Source organism: Lissotriton vulgaris, unplaced genomic scaffold (assembly GCF_964263255.1).
Source record: "Lissotriton vulgaris unplaced genomic scaffold, aLisVul1.2 SCAFFOLD_867, whole genome shotgun sequence".
In the NCBI taxonomy this organism is placed as follows: domain Eukaryota; kingdom Metazoa; phylum Chordata; class Amphibia; order Caudata; family Salamandridae; genus Lissotriton; species Lissotriton vulgaris.
Window position 1 is genome coordinate 748197 of NW_028249106.1, and position 19583 is coordinate 767779.

The window sequence follows — 19583 nt, forward strand, 5'->3', positions numbered from 1 at the left end:
ACACTTGCCTCAACTGATAGGTTACTTACACACAGTAAACGTACGACCAGCGTCCGTTACTCATTCACTCACACATACGCTCCCCCTATCATCGGTCTGTCGGGAAATCAATGGTACCTCATGACCCCCTTTCAATGGTAGACAAATTACTCTGGGTGTTCGATACACCCGAACCACTTAAGTCCTCTGGACATAAGATTTCATCCGGTTGCGCGCGCTCACAACCTTCCCCCAATCACACTACAGGCATTCAACTCCGCTTGACATTACAACACAGGAACAACATAAAACACCGCAATCTTACAACGCATGACCCTTATACTCACTCTCGACCGATTCTGCTGCTTTTCTCTCGACGCACCGTCAGCACCGTCTTCGGCTGCAATTCTTCTTCTGGTCGACGATGACTAGGGACCTTGGGGTAAACTAACCTGGCCTAGGTCGTCTTCCTCAAGAAGATAACCATCATTTCTCTGCTACCAACTGCGGGGAATGAGATTTTGATATCAATTTATGATTATGATAAATTTAATAAAGAATCCCATTCATCTGTTTTGGACCGCTTGTATCTGTCATTGAGGAAAGGACCACCCCTGCATTGGTTAGACAAACCCCATTAACTGACGCCACTCTGAAGAACCACTTACAACTGATAAAGTTTTAAGAGTTTATATGAAGTTAATTTGAATGCGTTACAATCCACTCAGGATATAATCTCAAAGTATACAAAATACAAAATCGGTTACAATATCAGCTGCTTAAGCTTCGGCGTGAAGTGGTTCCTTCTGCGTCATCTGCAGTAAGATAAAAAATATCATCAAGTTAATCTGTCCCTACTCTATGCTACGTGACAATCCTACTTCGCAAGTTTCTTCCCTAAAAAGGTGTCAGCAGTTTGACTCCCAAAGAAGTTCAAACTCTCTTTAGCCTCTAAAGGAAATCTTAAGTTTCAGAAGCAGTACCCTATCTGCCTACCCATTCGCTCTCTAAGGGTCCTCGGCCTACTGCTCCCTTGCGCTCTGATGTCTCAGCGCATCTGCTCAAGGCATCTACCCTTGTCTTTGCTCTCGCCTTAGCCTAATGCTAATAGCTCTCTTGATGACTCTGCCCTCCTCCCCGGGGTGCTGTCCCTAAAATACACAATCACAGTGTGGGTGGAACGCCCCTTGACGCCCACCACGGACTTTCCCCGATGATGTCAACTTCCTGCTTCTTCCATTGGTCCACTCCTTGCGTCGTTCGTTAAGTTGACCCTTCTCTTCAGATGTCATCTTCATCATCTCATCGTCGACATTTATTGATTCTTTCAGATCGAGTAACATATGAATTTAGACAAGGCCTTAACTCTATGTCTCTTAACTTGACCCTGCTAGGTCCTGTGAATGGTCTTGTCAAAACATAGTCTACATTCAAAGTGTCGCTCCTCACGTTCGAGCAATAAGCTTCGTCCGGCATTGTCACCTTAAATCTAACAAGTGCTAGACTTCTCGGCTCTCACGTCCACATCAAGCTATTTACGACCTTCACAAGCCCTCTAAATTACATACATTTGACTATGCTCCTTCGAACTCTTGACCAGTTAGGTTACAAACACAAATGACCTAAACTCTTCCAGCATTCCTACAGAAACCTTCTACACAGTATAACCTTTGGCATACATTTATATATTCGTACTTCAGCAAAAGCCCTAGTTATACTTAAATACATTCTACATCAAATATATGAAATACATAGAATACGACTGCATAGAATATAACTTATGCATTTTCTTTGCTTATACATCTTTATGTGAGTTCTCTTATATATTTATCCACGTTTCTCCACGTTTACGTCTTTCCACGTTACATTTCTCGCCGCTTCTCCAATTTAAAGTTACACACGTTTAAAGTTACACACGTACACGAATTCTACTGTGCACGTTCGATATTTCCTAAGCATTTCTACACATTTCTATATATATACCCATCATGTATACGGGTCTTCTAAATCTAATGCATTTTAACGTGTAAATACATTTACATTTCCTATACCATGTTATCACATTCATTGGCCTTTATACTATAGTTGCCAACTTTACATTACGATATGCGTTTCATTCCTACGTTTATAACATATACGTCTAGATATGGTTACTATGTACTTTGCGTTCAAATTGCGCTCTCTCAATGATTTTAAATCTTGTTTTTACCTGGTCACATTTCTTTGTGTTGAGACTGCGGTCAAAAGTCAGTTTACAATTACTTTTCCTTCTCTAACAGCAGAGTTCCAGGATTCTGGTTTAAGTACTATGGGCCCGATTCACAAAGGCAACTTATACCTTGGAGTAAGTTTACTACATTTTGTATTAAAAAAAGCGCGTCAACACCCCATCAGAGGTTGGAAGCGCTATATAAATACAAACCTGCTATCCTTCCGAATCCAAATAACTGACTAACATATCCACCACTTAAAATGTACTTGCATTTTTCACTATACTAATTCAACACTAATCCTCTATGGGTCCCGCAGTAGCTTGCTACTCGCCGAAAAAGCGCTTTGATGCATTGTCTGGGGTAGTAAGCGCTATACAAATGCAATTATAATACAATACAATAAGCTGCACTTTTGTATTAACTTATACTTTTGTAGTAAGTCCAGCACTATACATGGCCAACCACTGGTACTGCAACACTCTCCCATAGAAAATAACGGAGGTAGGGGATTAAAATAAAACTCCATAGGAAATGATGCACATAATGTAGATTCTGTAATAGGTGACTTAGGCTTGTCTGAATATGTTTTAACCAAAAAACGTTATTTTTTTTCCTTTGTAGCTAGGTTACACTACTTTCAAGTTGAGATCTCGGAATTTTCTATTGTTTTATTTTTAAAGAGCTGCTGTATAAATGATTTCTTTTTCTTGAAAAATTATTCTATTCGATCTTGAATTATTCCGTTTTGTGTTTTAGAGGCAAGAACGGTTTGCAGACCGGTCATTGTTAGAAATGGAAAAAATGGTGAGTTCATTTCAAAATAGGGTAATGTTTATAACATGTATGGTGAAGAAGAACAGAAACAAAATGTTACTGTAGTTAAATATATCTGCTTAGAAGTAACTAAAAAGCATATTCTGTGGTTTTACAGTTTGACCAAATATTACAAGTTAATAGGCCAAAATATCTACAAAATGAAGATATGCAAGTCGTGAATGATGAGCATTTACTAGAAAAGCGTGGCTAGAACTCAGAATGATTCAATATTCTTAAAAGATCTGCTTCCTAAAAGTAATGTGATTTATTTGAAAACCTCTCATAACCATAGTATTGCACATATTATGATAAATGATGAGTGTCTACAGGTTATTTCCTTGTTGGTTGTGATTCCTTTTGTTTTGACAACATATTTGCCATTCAGAGGTTGAATCAATAGTCATGAGGTGACTTTGAAATACTTAAAGCACATACAGAATTGAGGAAATGAAAGCAAGAGGGGCATTAAAGAGAACTTCTTTAGTCAAATGACTGGTCCTCATTCAGAGTTTGACGTGCACCTGGCCGTCCACCAACATAGCAGCTATCCCTGCCACCCTGTTGTGCTGCCACCTGGCATATTTAGAGATTCCACAATCCTGACGGATACCTCAGTGCCTTCAGAGGAGCCTTTGCCAGGGCAGCTTCTCCAAGGGTATTGAAAGTTTGCTAAGGAACAGCCACATTTCATGTGACAATGTGACAATTTACCAAATGTTTTTTTTTTAGAAAACTGAATTTGTTTCTTGAAAATGTATGAAATGAGCAACCTGAGCGCTTTCTCCAGTGTGTGGGGATCATTTTAATTTTGGGTTCTGCACTGTTTGGCTTTTTCTGGCAGTCCCGAACATAAAAAAATAGTACATCAGAACATCTACCCTGAAAAGGGTGGATGATCCGATGTGCTTACACTGACTGCTCCAAGTCTGTCAGGCCATCGGTGTGAGATGTACGTAAGTGGAAACACGGATGTCCACTGGACTCGAAATAGACCAGGTAGACTGTTTGGCTGACAGTGCACGGATGTATGACGTTACAACGCATGCTTTTACCACGCATGCTTTTACAACGCGGTTTTTACATTGCATACCATTACAACGCATAGTGCTTTGGGGCGCTGGATAGTGAATAGATTAATTTACTATTCCAACTCCAGTCCCCGTGGACACTAGGGAAGGTGTTGGATAGTAACTTAAATCTATTCCCTATCCTAGAGCGCCCCCCAGCGCAATGCGTTGAAATGGTTTGCGTTGTAAAAGTTGCGTCATAAAGGCACTGCGTGGTAAAAGTTGCGTTGTAAAGGATGTTTCCGCAGTGCACTCCACCACCTTTGTGGCATAGTACCTTGTCCATAAGACTGTAGTTCATGCCCTATAACATGTCCTAAAATTTATTTTCCACACATTAATTATGGTCAGTTTCAAAATCGCGGCAGTGTTCTATCAGACAGACTTAATACTCCGCAGGTGATACTGACTTTAGAGAACTGTCCTTATATATAAGTAACTTCATGTTCAGTGAAAAGTTGATTTTCGATCCAGTTACAAATGCTTGCAATTATTTACCAATAGTGATAAGAGAGCTAAATAGGGGGGTTATAATTTAAAACCAATGTGACAGGCACACAAAAGAGATTGGTGTGAAATTTGGAATGCAGATCAAGATAAATTAACTTTGGCTAAGATTGGACAAGGGAGTAACCTGGGTAAACTAACCTCATGCACCTGGTGTTATATAATCTGTAATGTGCACTTATGTTTTTTCTGAATCTTTTGAAATATACTACATGTATTACACTGAACATACCAGAATGCTGCAATCAGAGACACTTTAGTTACTCCATAAGATCATACTCCACAATGCAACCTTCTAAATTGAGGGGAGGTGGGGGGAGGAGAGCTAGAAACTCGCTGTGTCTAACCCATCTCTGTGAGAAGTTGGCCTGATATATGATGCTCACTAGTTCTAGTGATCACCTTGTATCAGTCCAAACAACCCTTATGGTGATTGGTTGTAAGTCAACCTTATAGACCAGCTATCCTAATGGTAGCATGGACAAAGCAGTCTTAGGCTAAACTCTTTTGGCATGAGAAGCCAGCTGTTTTACCACATATAACCCCTTGAATACCAAATAAAAGGACACCACACAGGTAGTTATGAAAATAAACAAGATATTTTTTGCCAACAAAACACCTCTGAACTCTTTGAGATCAGAGGGCTAAGCACATGACAAGACTCTTAAGAAAAATACGGTAAGTTGCACAAATTACAATGGTGCCCTAGGGGCACGACAAACCATATACTAAGTAAATGGTATAAGGAAATCGATAGAAGGAATGGAGCTGTCCAGAGGCTGTAGGATCGCTGGGACTACACTACCCTAACCTTAGGTAAAGGGCAGGAGGTCAACGGGACGCGTGTGCAGAGTACGAACTCACACGCGAGATGCGTAACAAAGTCAATGGACACTACAAATTACGAAAAGGTAACTAAAAGACAGTTCCGACTGGTGAACACTAAAACGACTGGATACCTGGACACTAGGAGAGTCCATCTACCCTTGAGCTCCGAAATGCTCTCGTTACCTCACCCACGGGCTGCGGGTGCATAGGTGTGAAAGTGTGTCGGGTTTCCTCGTTGAAGTCAATGGAGCCTTGAAGAAAGATGCTGCAGGCGACCAGGAGGAAGATGTCCGGAGTGATCCAAGGGTGGATCAAGGATGATGGAGACCTGAAAGCAGAGGGGAAAATGTTCAGTCACTAGCCAGTGACTGGAGTGAAACCAGGAAGGAACCAGATGCTGTTGTCGCGATCAGGTGAAGAGTGGACGCTTGACTCTGCAGCCACGTGGACCAGGAGGTGTCTTCGACGACCAGGATGGAGGCACGAGCTGTCCCACGCAGGCTCCCGCTGTCGGCGGTGTTGGTTCCGGATTCGGCGTCAACAGGCCTTGGCAAAGGCAACCCACGTGGTGAGTGGAAAAGGCGTCTGGTGCGGACCAGGAGGGTCCGGGGTGCTTCTCCTTTGCAGGGAAGCAAGGGCCAGTCTGGAGCAACCAGACCAGTGGTGTAGATTTTGTGGATCGTCGTCTAGGAGGCCACTAGCCAGCCGGCAAGTGACCAGACAACGCGTCGAGCAGCAAACAGGCAGAAGGGCCCCACGCAGATCTTGTGGATGCTGGAGGGCTGATCCTCTGTGCAGGAGCTGCTCGGGGCTGGGGCTTCTCAATCCCCAAAGCACTTTCTCGAGGATGCCTCTGAAGTCGTGCTGGAAGCGAAGTGCAGTTTCTCCAAGAGGGCCGGTCCCACGTGTCTCGTCGCACCCACGGATCTCAACTGTGCTGCAGATGTAAGTAGAGGTCGGAGAGGTCTGGAAGTCCGGATCTCGTCGGGCTCTGAAGTCTGGTTCCGGCAGGAAGGACGACAAAGTGAACCGCTGGGACGCTTGATGGTGCCTGCTTGTGCAGGGTGGTCACTCCTTGGCCACAAGGCAGATTTCTTCAGTTTTCTGTGGAGCAGAACGTCGAAGTCCAGAGTTTCTTCTTTGTAGTTTCAAATCAGGATTAATCTTATTTGGAATGGGCCCAGCTCCTACCTTTATTCTCCTAAAGGGGGCTGTACTGTGACTAGGTCCCTTCTATGGGTGGGACCAGGAAGGGGGGTGGTTGGTCCTTTGTCCGGTTTCGCGCCAGAGCTGGGGCTGGAGGGCCCCAGCAACTTGTTTGAACCAGGGTATGCACAGGGAGACCTTGTGTGCCCCAGGCATGTCTCATTCCTTTCAGCCTGTCCTACCTGAAAACACAAAATCCTGTCTGGGGTGGTGCTAGCACCTCCCAAGGCAGGAAACACTTTGTCCAGGCTTCCCTCGCTGGAAGGACTCCCAGCAGTAGGAAGTCAGACTCGTGTCTGTGGTGGCAGCATCCATTTTGTGATGCTGAGGCTCGAGTTAACTTTAACCGGGGTTCTCAGTTACATACATGTCGTGTCCCTCTAAAAGGGTGGAATGCTACCCCCGTCGCCAGAACTGGCGAGGGTGTAATATTCCAATTCGTATGACACCTTACTCTACATGTTTTGATAATGCTATGCCAAAGTTAGCAATAACCGCGAGGATTATAATGCACTTAAGAGTATATGGTATAGCGTTATCATGGAAACAGCTAAAGGAATTGGTTCCGAAAGCTGCAGACAGGCTCAGCTCATGCTAGAGCACCATCTCACAAAATTCCAAGCACTCTGCCTTCAGGATTGATAAGGCCTGCCATAGGAGTGACTTATAGGAGTATATGTGTCCATTTTAGGGTTGGATATAGGTATACTATATCTAAAGCAAAGGGTGATTACACCACCTTGCCCCAGCTGTGTTACCAGCCAGTTGTGTCCGTTTTGGATGGCCAGCAAGGGGTGGCATAATACATGCTGCAGCCCCTGGTAGGCCTTGGGTGCACTTATGCCCTGGGTATCTATGGTACACTGTACAAGGACTTACAAGAGTGACCCAATACCAATTAGATATGTACCTAAGGTACATGGAGTCCATTTTAACAGAGAGAGCAGGAAGCCTGGGGTCCTGGATAGCAGGATCCCAGGCCAACTATGTAAAAAACCAGCAAAACACTAGGCAAAAAGTTGGGGGCAAACATAGTTAGATATCCACCCAGGATGAGTAATATTGTTGAAGAAATAAATAATGTCAGGTTCTTGACTACTGGTGCTAAGATGATAAGAAAGCTTTGAAAGCAGGTCATAACTAATTTCTTTCCACATGGCAGTCCCCGCATCACATGTACATTGTGATTCACAGTACAGGGCGTTTTTGGACCCTTCTCTGTCTATCACATTATTCGGGACTGCTATTCCCTTTAGAGCAATAACATACAATTCCCTACTGAAAAGATGTAGGTTTTCTTTTCAGGCACCCTTCCTCTACCAACATCAGTGTGCTCAACCGTGCAAACTCAGCTAGTGTAATGGTCCAAGCAAAGTTTGCCTGCCCACCCGATGTGCACAGTTGTGCACAGTATATATTCATTACCTCCTTGCTCCAAAGATCTGGGGCTGTTGGATAGAGCAAATGCTGTAGACCTTCAGAGTGTCAGGAAAAAAGGGCAAGGTGGGTTCCAAATGTATTGGCAGGCTGCCTCGCTATGGCATATCAACTATAGTGCATAATGGGCTCAGAGTGTATACAGGGATACCAAGCCTATCACCTAAAGGACTACATAGGCCCAGAAGATGGGCACAGTAATACAGGGCCCAACACTTAACGAGCTAATCTGAAAGAAACACGTTTTTTATAGATTCCTTACCTTAGAATTACCCCCAGGCGTCAGTTTGGATCTGGAAAGTTTTCGTCAGCAGTACCCCTACGCATTGGAAGGTGGCGTTGTGCGGCTCCCCGTTCGCCGTTGGCGTCGTGGTCGCCGAGATGACGTCGCGGCAGCTACTTAGACACCGCCCTCGCATGCTGACGTCAGTTCTTTCTTTTTCCGCACCAGCAAACGCAGACCTGGAGAGAGAGGTACCCCCAATCACTTCTTGACCCCCAGTCACGTCTTGACTGAGCTTTTTAGAGTCTTTTTGACTCTATTTTTTGAGTCGATCGACTGCTGGTGCAGTAGGGATGTCTGGCTTCAAGTCCTGCGAGGACTGTCCTCGCATGATGTCAGTGACTGACCCACACCGCGTGTGTCTTTACTGCCTGGAGCGCGACCATGACCCCAAGTCGTGCTCTGACTACCGGGCCATGGCGCAGAAGACTTTGTGGGATCAGTCCCATAAGTTGCTTGAAGTCCGGCAGTCCGCTCAGCGCCGCACAAGCTCCCGGTCCCATAGGAGGTCGAGGGACCGGTCGCGGAGCCGCCTCCACCATTCATCAGGATCGAAGTCTTCGCACTCGGAGTCAAGTAATGCGAAGCATTCCAAGAAGTCAATTAAGCGCCGTCGCTCTCCGACTTCCCCTCGCCTGTAGCGCGATGCGGCTGAGGGTGGTGCCTCCCCTGTGGCTCTGGCGGAGCCTACACAGTCACCACCAGCCTACCCGCCTTTCCCGGGTCCTTTGCGACTCGGGCCCTGCTGCAGGAATTTCTGTCAGCCATGGCTCGCCTCTTTGGGCCGTCGAGCCCTGACGGTGCACCTGCGGGCCCAACTGGGGGTCCTAGCTCTTTACTGCCGGTGGTTCCCGCTCCAGTATCGTTGTCGGCTCCGGTGCCGCAGGACCCCATGGATCCGGTTGACGCCGGTTGACCTTGTGACACCTCCACCGGCACCACATCTGACGTCGCCCGGCCCACCGCACACCATCGCCCCCGGTTTCAGCCCCGATTTGGACACGGCACCAGACCGACATCACTCGATTCCGCCGCCGATAGGGGATTTCTAACCTTATGTCCGTCCTTCTTTTTTTCAGCCTATTCATCAGCCTACAGGACATCGGCGGATCCCTTGCATTGTGCGGACCCTCCTCGCAGGCGGCTCGGTTCCAGGCTTGGAGGATGTGGTGCCATTGGGGTATGGCCCTTTGGGGGTTCATCCTTCGGACCACGGCACCTCTGCTACGCCGCAAACACTTGCGGGAGTCCCTGTGGTGTCGCAGGAGTTCGCCGGGGCTCGGGTCGCATCTCAGAGCCCCTCTCAGTCCTATGGACAAGTGTCGATCTTGTCTGAGGCCGAGGTGACACCTTTACGGTGCCGACGGCTGCTGGCCCTGGCGGCGCCACAGGGGTCGGCGGACCCCCCTCGTCCCATTATGGGTTGAGGCTGGCGGGGGACCCCTCATCCCTCCCCGGGACCCCTCTATGCAGGCGGCTGCCTCGTCAGAGGTCGAGTCGGCCTTGGCAGCGCCACTGGGGTCGGCAGGGCCCTCTCGCCCCCTCATGGGTAGAGGCTGGCGGGGGACTCCTTGTCACTCTATGGGTCCCTCTCCTCCCTCCACGCAGGCGGCTGCCTCGTCGGAGGTAGAGTAGGTGCCGTCCCTTAGCCGCCTCTGCTCCTGCCCAGCCCGGTCTCCTGCACCGTGTGGTGTGGAGGAGGTTGGTCCAGCGTCTCACTTGCCACTGGACGAGGATGACGTCCTGCCTGAGGTTGTGGCCTTTACGGCACCTGACCGGCGTCGGGTCGTGGACTCTTCTTAGGACGCCCCCTCTTCCCCGGAGGTTGGGCGCCTGCTGGTGTCGTCTTCGCCGGAGACTGGCCGCCGCGTCGTGGCTTTTTTCCAGGCGTCATCAAAGGATGGCTCATTGTCGTTGTCGAGGTTTTCCCCCCGCCCCCTTCTCAGTCCCTTTTTCTCCTTTCCCGACCTGGCCATTCCCCACTCTGATTGGCTTAGGGGACAGCCGCCTTAGCTTGCAGCCATTGTCTACGGAGGAGCTGCTTTCCCCACCGCTGGGCCCTACGGAGGCGGGTGCAACCTTCGCTCGCACTGTTTCCACGGCTGTGAGTATTTTGCGCGTGGGTGATCCATCTGCCCATTTCCCCGCAGATCATCTTCTGGTAGTTCTTCACAAGGGATCTGGTGGGAGGAAGCTGCTGCTTCCCTTTAGGGTTTGCTCCATTCTTCTCTGGTAGGGGCTTGGGGGCGCCCCGGCTCGGGGATCCGGTGCCCCATGACCTTCTGCATGGCACCTTCCGGCACAGCGTGACCCAGTGTGTCTTTCCCTCCACCCCTCTGCCTCGAGCCCTTTTTTGCGGACTGCCTTTCCCTCCCTGCCGCCGCTGTTGTCTCAACCATCACGGGAGGCCTGCTGGCTAGACTCAATTTGTTTGCTTCGACTAGTGCGGCCCTGCGGGCCCTTAACACTTTGTGTGTTTGCTAGGGCCACCTCTTGCTTGTGGGACTCGGCGGAGTCCCTTGGATCCGCCACTTCTCAGGAGGATGCTGGGGTTAATTTGCAGCACCATGCGTTGGATGGCCGAGAGCTGGCGACGTTTATTCTTTGCTCTGCTCCTGACATCTCGGAGGGGTTGGTCGTGCCATGGCTTCTTCGGTTGCCCTTCGCCGCCATGCTTGGCTTCGGGACAAGTGTGTTCCCGGAAAATGTTCGGGAACGGCTGGTAGACCTTCGCTTCGATGGTACTCTTTTGTTCCACACCCCGGCCGACTCTGCCATCCGGAGGTTCTTGGTGGGGCTTTGGCCTCCTCCTCCTCCTCCTCCTCAGTGACCTGAGTGTTAATCTGGTCTGTGTGTGCTGTTCTTTCGTTGGGGTGGGTCTACCCAGTTGGGTGATCTGTTTGCATCATGTGCATGCAAGTCCTCTTTATTGGGACTGTGGTTCTGTTGGCTGCGGGTCGGCCCTTCTTGACTGTGTGTTTTTGTTTTAGGTTATCGACCACAGGTTGGCCCTGAGATTAGGCCTTCTGTTTTTTCTCTTTGTCTGCTTGACAAGCCCTCTGCCGGGGTTTTTCCCCACTCCTTTTTCTGTTGTCCTCTGCTGTGGAAATTTCTTCCTAAGAGGGTTCCCATGTCTTGGGTCTTAACATACCCTACGTGGGGTAGTGGTAGCTGTTATATAGCTTGTTCTGTGCTGGGGAGTTGTGGTCACCTTCAGGCCTCTGCTCTCCATGGTGTTTATGTATGTTGCAGGTGCAATTCCCTTATTGCTGGATTGGAATGCCTTGGTGACGCCCCGGGGTGTCCTTCTCCGGGGTTGCTGCGCTGTTCGCCAGGTCTGACCTGCTGTCTGCGGCCTGGCGTCATGGCTCTGGTTCTACTTCTTTTGTGTCATGTGTCGGACCTCTCTCTGAGGTGTGTCCGGGACCTTCTTCGCCCTTGTTTTCTCTCCTGGGGGCAGAGATGGTTTTGTGTTCCTCCCTCAGTCAGGCGCAGCCTGCCTGGTCTTTCTTGGTGCCTCGGGCTACTCTTCCTGCTTCTTGCTGTTGGCGCCGTTCTGTCTGATCTGTTGACTTTCGGCTGTGCTGGGCTCACCTGCCCTCTTCGCGGGGCGTGTTCCCAGTGGGGGGTTTGCCTTCTTTTCCCCTTGTCTCCTTGGAGCCTCTAGGTTGATCTTCTTCCTTGACTTGGTCTTGGATAGAGGTTCTGTTGCATTGTAGGGGCGTGGGGTCCTGGGCCCCCCCTTGCTCTTGTTTCCTCTGTTGAGTGGGAACAGGCTTTCTCTTTCTTCTTCTTTTCTTCTTCCCATACCCCTCTTGGGGTCAGGGATGTTCTGCTTGTAGGGGTTCCCCTTGCCTGGGGGGATGAGGCTCCTGCAAGACAACTGTCAGGCAGCCACGTGGGCCCCCACTGCACACTTTTGCAAAGCTTTATTGCCTTAACAGTCAAGTTCTGAGAGATGGCTTCTTTGGCCGTTCTGTTCTCCGTGACTTTCTGGTGTGATCTTTGTTCACAGACTCACCACCGGGGTTGGTATTGCTGGGGTATCTATTCTAAGGTATGAAATCCATCATTAACATGTCTCTTTCAGATGCACAAGTTACTTACTTGTTTACCGATATATCTGTAAGAGAAATTAGTTAGTGATATATTCCTTACCGTCCCACCCATCCTCCCCGTTCTTCGAACTGATTCCTAGGGTTAAGGACATCCCTTTCAGGGCCCTAGATTCAATGCACCAGTGGTCAGTATCTTGCATGGTTCTGCGATCCTGGCGCTGAAAGTCGTATACAAAACTGAGGTCAGCACGCGTAGACGCGTCTAAGTAGTTCCAGCAGCGACTACGACGCCAGTGACTTATGCAGAGCCGTACAACGACGCCTACCAACGCGCAGGAGTACTGCGGATGAAAAAACTTTTCGGATCCAGTCTGCCGCCTGGGGATATTCTACGGTAAGGAATCTACCACTAACTGTCTCTTACAGATATATCGTTACACAAGTAAGTAACTTGTGCCTTTATACATTGAGAAGGACCTAGCTCCTGATAACTTCTCAATGCACCTTCAGGTTGTTCAGAATACTCCTAAATATTGACATTATCCAGGTAAAAACTGGGCCTTAAAGACGTGCAAATTATTTTCCAAGCAGTGTTAAACGTAAATGGCTACTGAGTATTGTACTATATGAATCATTAACTTGTAGTTAATGATTCATTAACTAACACTTTTCAGGGACAGTGGATTGATGCAGTCCAAACAATCTTGCAGATGCACACAAAAAAAGTGACCTAGTTAACGTTCTCTGTTTAAAATATAAGGCATTAGGTGGGCCTGTAATGTTTCCATAACCTAATTTCACATATAGCTGCTTGGCAATATACCAATTAGCCTGCAACCTTGGGCAAATTAGTTGTCCCGTTAGCTAGGCATCACAATTTATGGAGCTACATATCCTTTTTACACCAGCTCCATTCAGAGCTCAACGGTATTTGTACATTATTTGACTACTGTGTCACCTCTGGAGGATAATGAGATGGAAGAGTGATTCAGTGGTGACTGCCACCTGTGTCCCATTCACCATACAAATATGAGTCCTGTTTGTCACTAGCCTTGCACTAACTGAATTTTTGAATAGCACATGTAACAAACATTAGTTTTTGAGACACAACTTTTTTAACCATTCACAAGAGGAAACGGTCCCATCCTCAAGAGCAAATGGTCCTATATGCAACTCGCCCTTTTACATCTAGAAAATAGAAAGGATTGGCTTCACCTTCCTTTTAGAAGGGATGGACACAGTTTTGTAGGTTTATTCACCAAATTTGCGACAAGAATAATATTCGTTTGTTTTAAACTATTCTAGAACAATTTTGAAGCAATTAACCTTAGGAGGGATGCGCCTTTTACCTACCCATGATCATATTTATTTCATCTTGCTTTTGTAATTGTTGCTTGTGGTTTTTTGCCAGCCTTTACTTTATATTGCGATGCCTCCCGTTCTGGACTATTGCATTGTATTAACTGTATATTGAACACTCAGTCGCAGAAATGTTTATTTAGATCAATGGTCTTTAAACAACACAATTACCCATATAATCACCTTATAATACACAATTACAAGTTGTATAAAAATGTAACACTATTTAAAATGTCATCGACAAAATTCTTAGATAAAACCAATCCAGTTTAAAAATACCAAGTTATATAAATACCAATTCATTGCTCATAATAGTTAAAAATGACCTAAGAGGGTGGGCGTGGCCAGGCGCCAATGAAGATGGCCGCCTAACTCAGGAGCTCCGCGGAGCCAAGCTCTTACCGCGACACATCCGGACAAAATCCCCAAGTGGCTGTCGCCAAGCGCTAAGAAGCGGTGCCGGTTGATACAACTCCGTTTACCCGGCTTGCCTTTATCGATGAGTTACGATCCCGCCGCCTGGGCCCTGGATCTGGCTGAGCGTGCTTGAAGTGGTACGCGGGCCGGACATTCACGACAGGCCCGGACCTGAGGGCCAGGGCCGGAAAAGGCGGCGAGAGCTGAGGCCTGTGTTTAAGCGCCCCCCAATCTGAGGCGAGGCGGCGTCAGCTGAGGGGCGCAGAGGCCCATAAAGTAAACAGAGAGCGGACCGGATTTTCAACGCCAGCAAAGGGGACAGGTGAGTGCTCTGGCCCGATATCTGAGAAGAGAGCGGCCCAGCATGAGTGAGGCACAGCAGAGGGACCGAAACTCTTACGCCGCCAACGGGTCTCATACAGAGCTGGTACGGATTGAAGGAGCCAGGCCAGAAGTGGCACCCTGCGGGCCTAGAGGAGGCCCTCTGCAACACAGGGGCCATCTGAACATACTCTGTCCCCCTCCCCCCACTCTCCTCCCTCTCCCGGAAGGACAGGAGGATGCCTCCGGCGTGAAAGCGGGCCTAGCGCTGGCAGTACACAACTGTGTGTGTGGACAGTCCTGGTGGTGTGGACTGTTGCGACACGATTTTAGAATTACTGGCAATGGACGGCACTGGTGGTAGCAATATAATGGGAGCCAAACTCAGTTAGGAGGCTGGTCAGGGAGTGCTGCGACAAGTGGACTACGCTACTGTTCAGGGGCACCTGCATAGGAGTTGGCGCAACAGACATACAAGGAGCAAACTCTCTACTGTGGCACGGGGTGGGGAGTCCTGTGTGGAAGGCAGCCGCCTGGGGCCCACACCGGTGACGCCGGATCGCACTCGGTGACCAAGTGGACTGAGGAGCTGACAGGTGTGCAGAGGACTACTGCGTCTGGTGGGAGTGCTGGACCCCTGGAGTGTTCCACGAACCTACCGGTGGAAATAAAGAGACCTCTCAGACGAGCCGGGGCGAGCCGCAGAACCATTGCGGATTACGATAGCGACAACATGAGGCCCAAGAATAATGCGCCCACGCAGTCTAACAAACTAGACAAATATGCGGTCCAGTTGGGGACCCCCCAGGCAGAGGGCGCACCGGGGGAACAACCCGCCACTAAGGAACCATCGCTGGCCTCCATCATGGCGGCCATACAGACACTGGGCGCTAACCTGGAGACAAAAACTGATAAGGTCTCCATCGAGGTTAATCTTCTCCGCGCCGATCTCAGTAAAACCTCAGAGAAGGCCAAGGCAAACGAAGCTGGGTTCCGAACATCGACTAAGACACTGGAACAACTCGTCAACGATTTGGTGCACCAGCATCACCAGGTGACCCTGCGGCTTGAGGACCAGGAAGGAAGGGCCTGAAGGAGTAACATCCGCGTGGTAGGCGTTCCGGAGGATTCAGAGGGGCCTAGCATGGAACTTTTTCTGGAGGACCCGATCCTCAACCATTTGAAGCCTAAACGTCTGTCTAAAATCTTCACCATAGAACGTCTATCGTGCACCTATCCCTAGGCCCAAGCCAGGGGCACCGCCCAGGACAATAATTGTGAAAATCCTGAACTACCAGGATAGAGACTCCATCCTACAGGCAGCCAGGGGACTTGCAATACGAAAACGCCACAATTCGCTTTTCCCCCGGATTTCACGCTCCAGGTACAGCGAGAAAGGCACTCATGTGCAGGCGTGAAGGAAGCGATACGGGATGGATGTTTTAAATATATGATGTTTCTCCCTGCCAAGCTCAAGGTCCAGGGGCAAATCTTTGTTCCTCACCGCGCCGTCGGATGTGCAGGAGTGGCTGGACAGACAGTCGTCATGAGCTCCGAACCTTGTGGGCGAAGGGAGCTGGAGGGACAATCAGGCTACATCGCCGGGATCGACGACTGGAAGGTCGGACGTGGATGGACAGTCAACGCTCCTGGAGGTCGAGATCTGCCAGTCCTCGCTGGGGGACTCTTCAGGAGGCGACGGAGCATTAGCTGCGATGGACCTGCTGCCATGGACCTCTACGAACTGTAACGTATTCTGGGGTTCAGTGTACAGGAGTGGGTCCCCGCTCTCTTCGATTGATTCGGGTGGAGGGGGGGGGGGTTGAGTCATCTTATCCTGATGAGACGTCTGGTGTGACTCAGGAGGACAGTGACTATTAGTGATCTTCCCCTTCTCAATGTGATTTAGTGGTATATACTGCCCTAAGGCGGGTTGACATATGGCTAATCAAGGTCATGCTCCGGCCTGAAACGAATGGTACACATCCTAGGTGAGTGTCGGATTTGGTGGTACACTGTTATACTATGTGGCGGCTGGAGCTGGGACCGGTGCACGCTCCTCTTAGGACAGGTTTTTCGGGAGGGGGAGGTTTGTTCCCCATTCCAGTTTGGGTATCGGGCGAAAGGCGCTCTGCTAATTGGGGATGTGGGTAGTTCAAAGGCTACAGAGCAGGGAAGCAGGGAGGGGGGTCTACTGTTGGGGGGGAGGGACGCCAATGTTGGGGGGAAGGGGGAGAAGTGGTGGGATGGGATGGGTTGGGGTGTAGTTTGGTAAGTCCACACCGAGGTCAGGCACTGATTCTGGAACAGGAAGTCGAGGAATAAAGGAACTATTGGGCACAACACAGTTTGCATGGCTAATAAATGGGATAAAAGTCTTAAGTTGATGAGTTGGAACGTCAATGGGTTGGGGGACAAACTCAAACGAAGTATTGTGCTACAGTTTATTAAGATAGGGGGGCCTTCAAGGGATTTGATTTAGAGTAAAAGTTTGTGGTTAAGTTGACTCTGAGGTTAAAATTGAATAACCCAATGTATGAATCGTGTAATTAAATACATTCAATAAATTCATAAAACACATAAAAACATATAAACATATAAACAACAGAACACAAAGGTGTATCAAAAAAGAACTTTATCCAAAATTCATTAAGTCAGCAAAAAATTAAAGAAGCAGGTAAGGAAATGCTGGTATGAAGAGCTTGATAGCAAATAATCAATAATGCAGCAAAACCAAGAAAAAACATCTATCTCAACCAAGGAAGTGAATAAAACACTGTGGAGATAAGATGAAAGTCGACGTTTCGGTCTCTCTACAACAGAATTATCGAGACCATCTTCAGGACTGTTGTCATTCAAACACTGCTATATAATGTGCTGAGATCTCTTAATAACGTGGCTTGGTAGAATAAGGACCGTAGGTTAACACACGGTATTTAGGTCAATAAATGCGAAATCTTAGGGGTTGGAACTGTGGTCCAAACGAGGGTAGATAGCGCACTTGTCAGCTTCACTTCAATTTTAACTTTAAACAACTCTGTTCCCTCACCGTGTATGCAGTCTGATTGATTTCGACCCGACTTTTCTTGTTTAAAGTTAAAATTGAAGTGAAGCTGACAAGTGCGCTATCTACCCTCGTTTGGACCACAGTTCCAACCCCTAAGATTTCGCATTTATTGACCTAAATACCGTGTGTTAACCTACGGTCCTTATTCTACCAAGCCACGTTATTAAGAGATCTCAGCACATTATATAGCAGTGTTTGAATGACAACAGTCCTGAAGATGGTCTCGATAATTCTGTTGTAGAGAGACCGAAACGTCGACTTTCATCTTATCTCCACAGTGTTTTATTCACTTCCTTGGTTGAGATAGATGTTTTTTCTTGGTTTTGCTGCATTATTGATTATTTGCTATCAAGCTCTTCATACCAGCATTTCCTTACCTGCTTCTTTAATTTTTTGCTGACTTAATGAATTTTGGATAAAGTTCTTTTTTGATACACCTTTGTGTTCTGTTGTTTATATGTTTATATGTTTTTATGTGTTTTATGAATTTATTGAATGTATTTAATTACACGATTCATACATTGGGTTATTCAATTTTAACCTCAGAGTCAACTTAACCACAAACTTTTACTCTAAATCAAATCCCTTGAAGGCCCCCCTACCTTTTCATTTAATTACCCAAGCCCTCAAGGGTATATTTGGGTTCTCACTCTTTGTGAAACACAGTTTATTAAGAGACACCTCCCTTATGTAGTTTTGCTGCAAGAGACCCACCTTAGGGGGAACATGTGTCAGGCACTAAACAGATGGGATTACACGTTGGCGGCGCATGCCGGCTTCGCATTGGGGTCCCGTAGTGTGGGAATCCTTCTGCGCCGCAGCTTCCCAATCGTTATTAACCGAACAGACATAGATCCCCTGGAGCGCTTTGTGACAATCTCAGGGAAATGGGAAGGTCGCAGACTCAATTTGGTAACAGTCTACATTCCGCTGGGCCTCCAAACGCAATCCTTCCATGACCTAGGGGAGATGCTCCTGTCCCTCCCAGAGTGGCTGCTCCTTGTGGGGGGGGGGGGGGGGGGGGGGGGGGGGGGGGGGGGGGGGGACTTCAATGCAGTAGTTTCCGGACAAGTGGACAGGCATCCGGCCAGAGACATAGGTCCGGGGCAAAGATGGCTTCCCAATCTTATGGAGGCGTTCGGACTCGTTGACCTCTGGCGCCTCCGACACAACAACAATACACTTTCCTGTCCGGTCCAAACCGCACCTTCTCACGCTTGGACTACCTCCTTGCACCCATGTACCAAGACGCAACAATCCGTGAGGTCACCCACTTAGCGCGGGGTATATCAGACCATTCCCCTCTATGGGCACATATAACAATTGGAGAACGAAGGGTTGGCTGTGTGGCTCCAGTTGCCGCCTGGCATATAAGGGGCGAAGACACCAAAAAAAAAAACTGACTCAGTCGATAGACCGCTACTTTGAGGAGAATGTGGGGACTGTTGACTCGGGGGTAGTCTTGTGGGAGGCCTACAAGATGGTGATCAATGGGGAGGCCCTCTCGCTCGCTTATCACGGGACGCCGCAAGGAACGAGAGGCACAGTTGGGGACTTTAGAAACTGACCTGCGGACACTTGAGGGTAGTGCGCAGAGTGATGAGAACCCCGAGGTGATCCATCAACTCCCAACTGAAGGCTGTGGAATACAGGGACCTGGCTACTGACGCAGCTAAGACATTGGCGAGAGACAGGGAGGGTAGATTATACGACCACAGTGATAAGGCAGGCAAATTAATAGCGTGGCTGGACAAGAAACAACAAGCCCAGAAGGTAGTGGCTGAACTCAAGGTGGCCACCGGGACAGTTGTTATATAACCTCATGAAATAGTCAGAGTTTGCAAGACACTTTAAAAAGGTATATAATAGGAGATCAGGGAGATCGGAAGAGGATTCGATGGCCTTCATACGTAACATCATCCTTCCCACTCTCGCCGCGGAGGAACAAGAAACTTTGGAAGCACCCCTGGCCTAGGACAAGATGGTAAAAGCCATTCATGACCTCCGTCCCGGGAAAGCTCTGGG

General features: G+C 48.3%; 1 protein-coding gene across 1 annotated transcript in view; it reads left to right on the plus strand.

Moving 5' to 3' along the window:
* The window catches only part of PPP1R12A (protein phosphatase 1 regulatory subunit 12A), a gene marked incomplete at its 5' end in the record, with an annotated part of 839509 nt that overhangs the window by 735002 nt on the left and 84924 nt on the right, over positions 1-19583 (plus strand). Inside the window, one exon of the mRNA XM_086950257.1 lies at positions 2949-2996. Within this exon, the coding sequence (XP_086806383.1) occupies positions 2949-2996 (48 nt within the window). The remainder of the gene's footprint in view (positions 1-2948; positions 2997-19583) is intronic.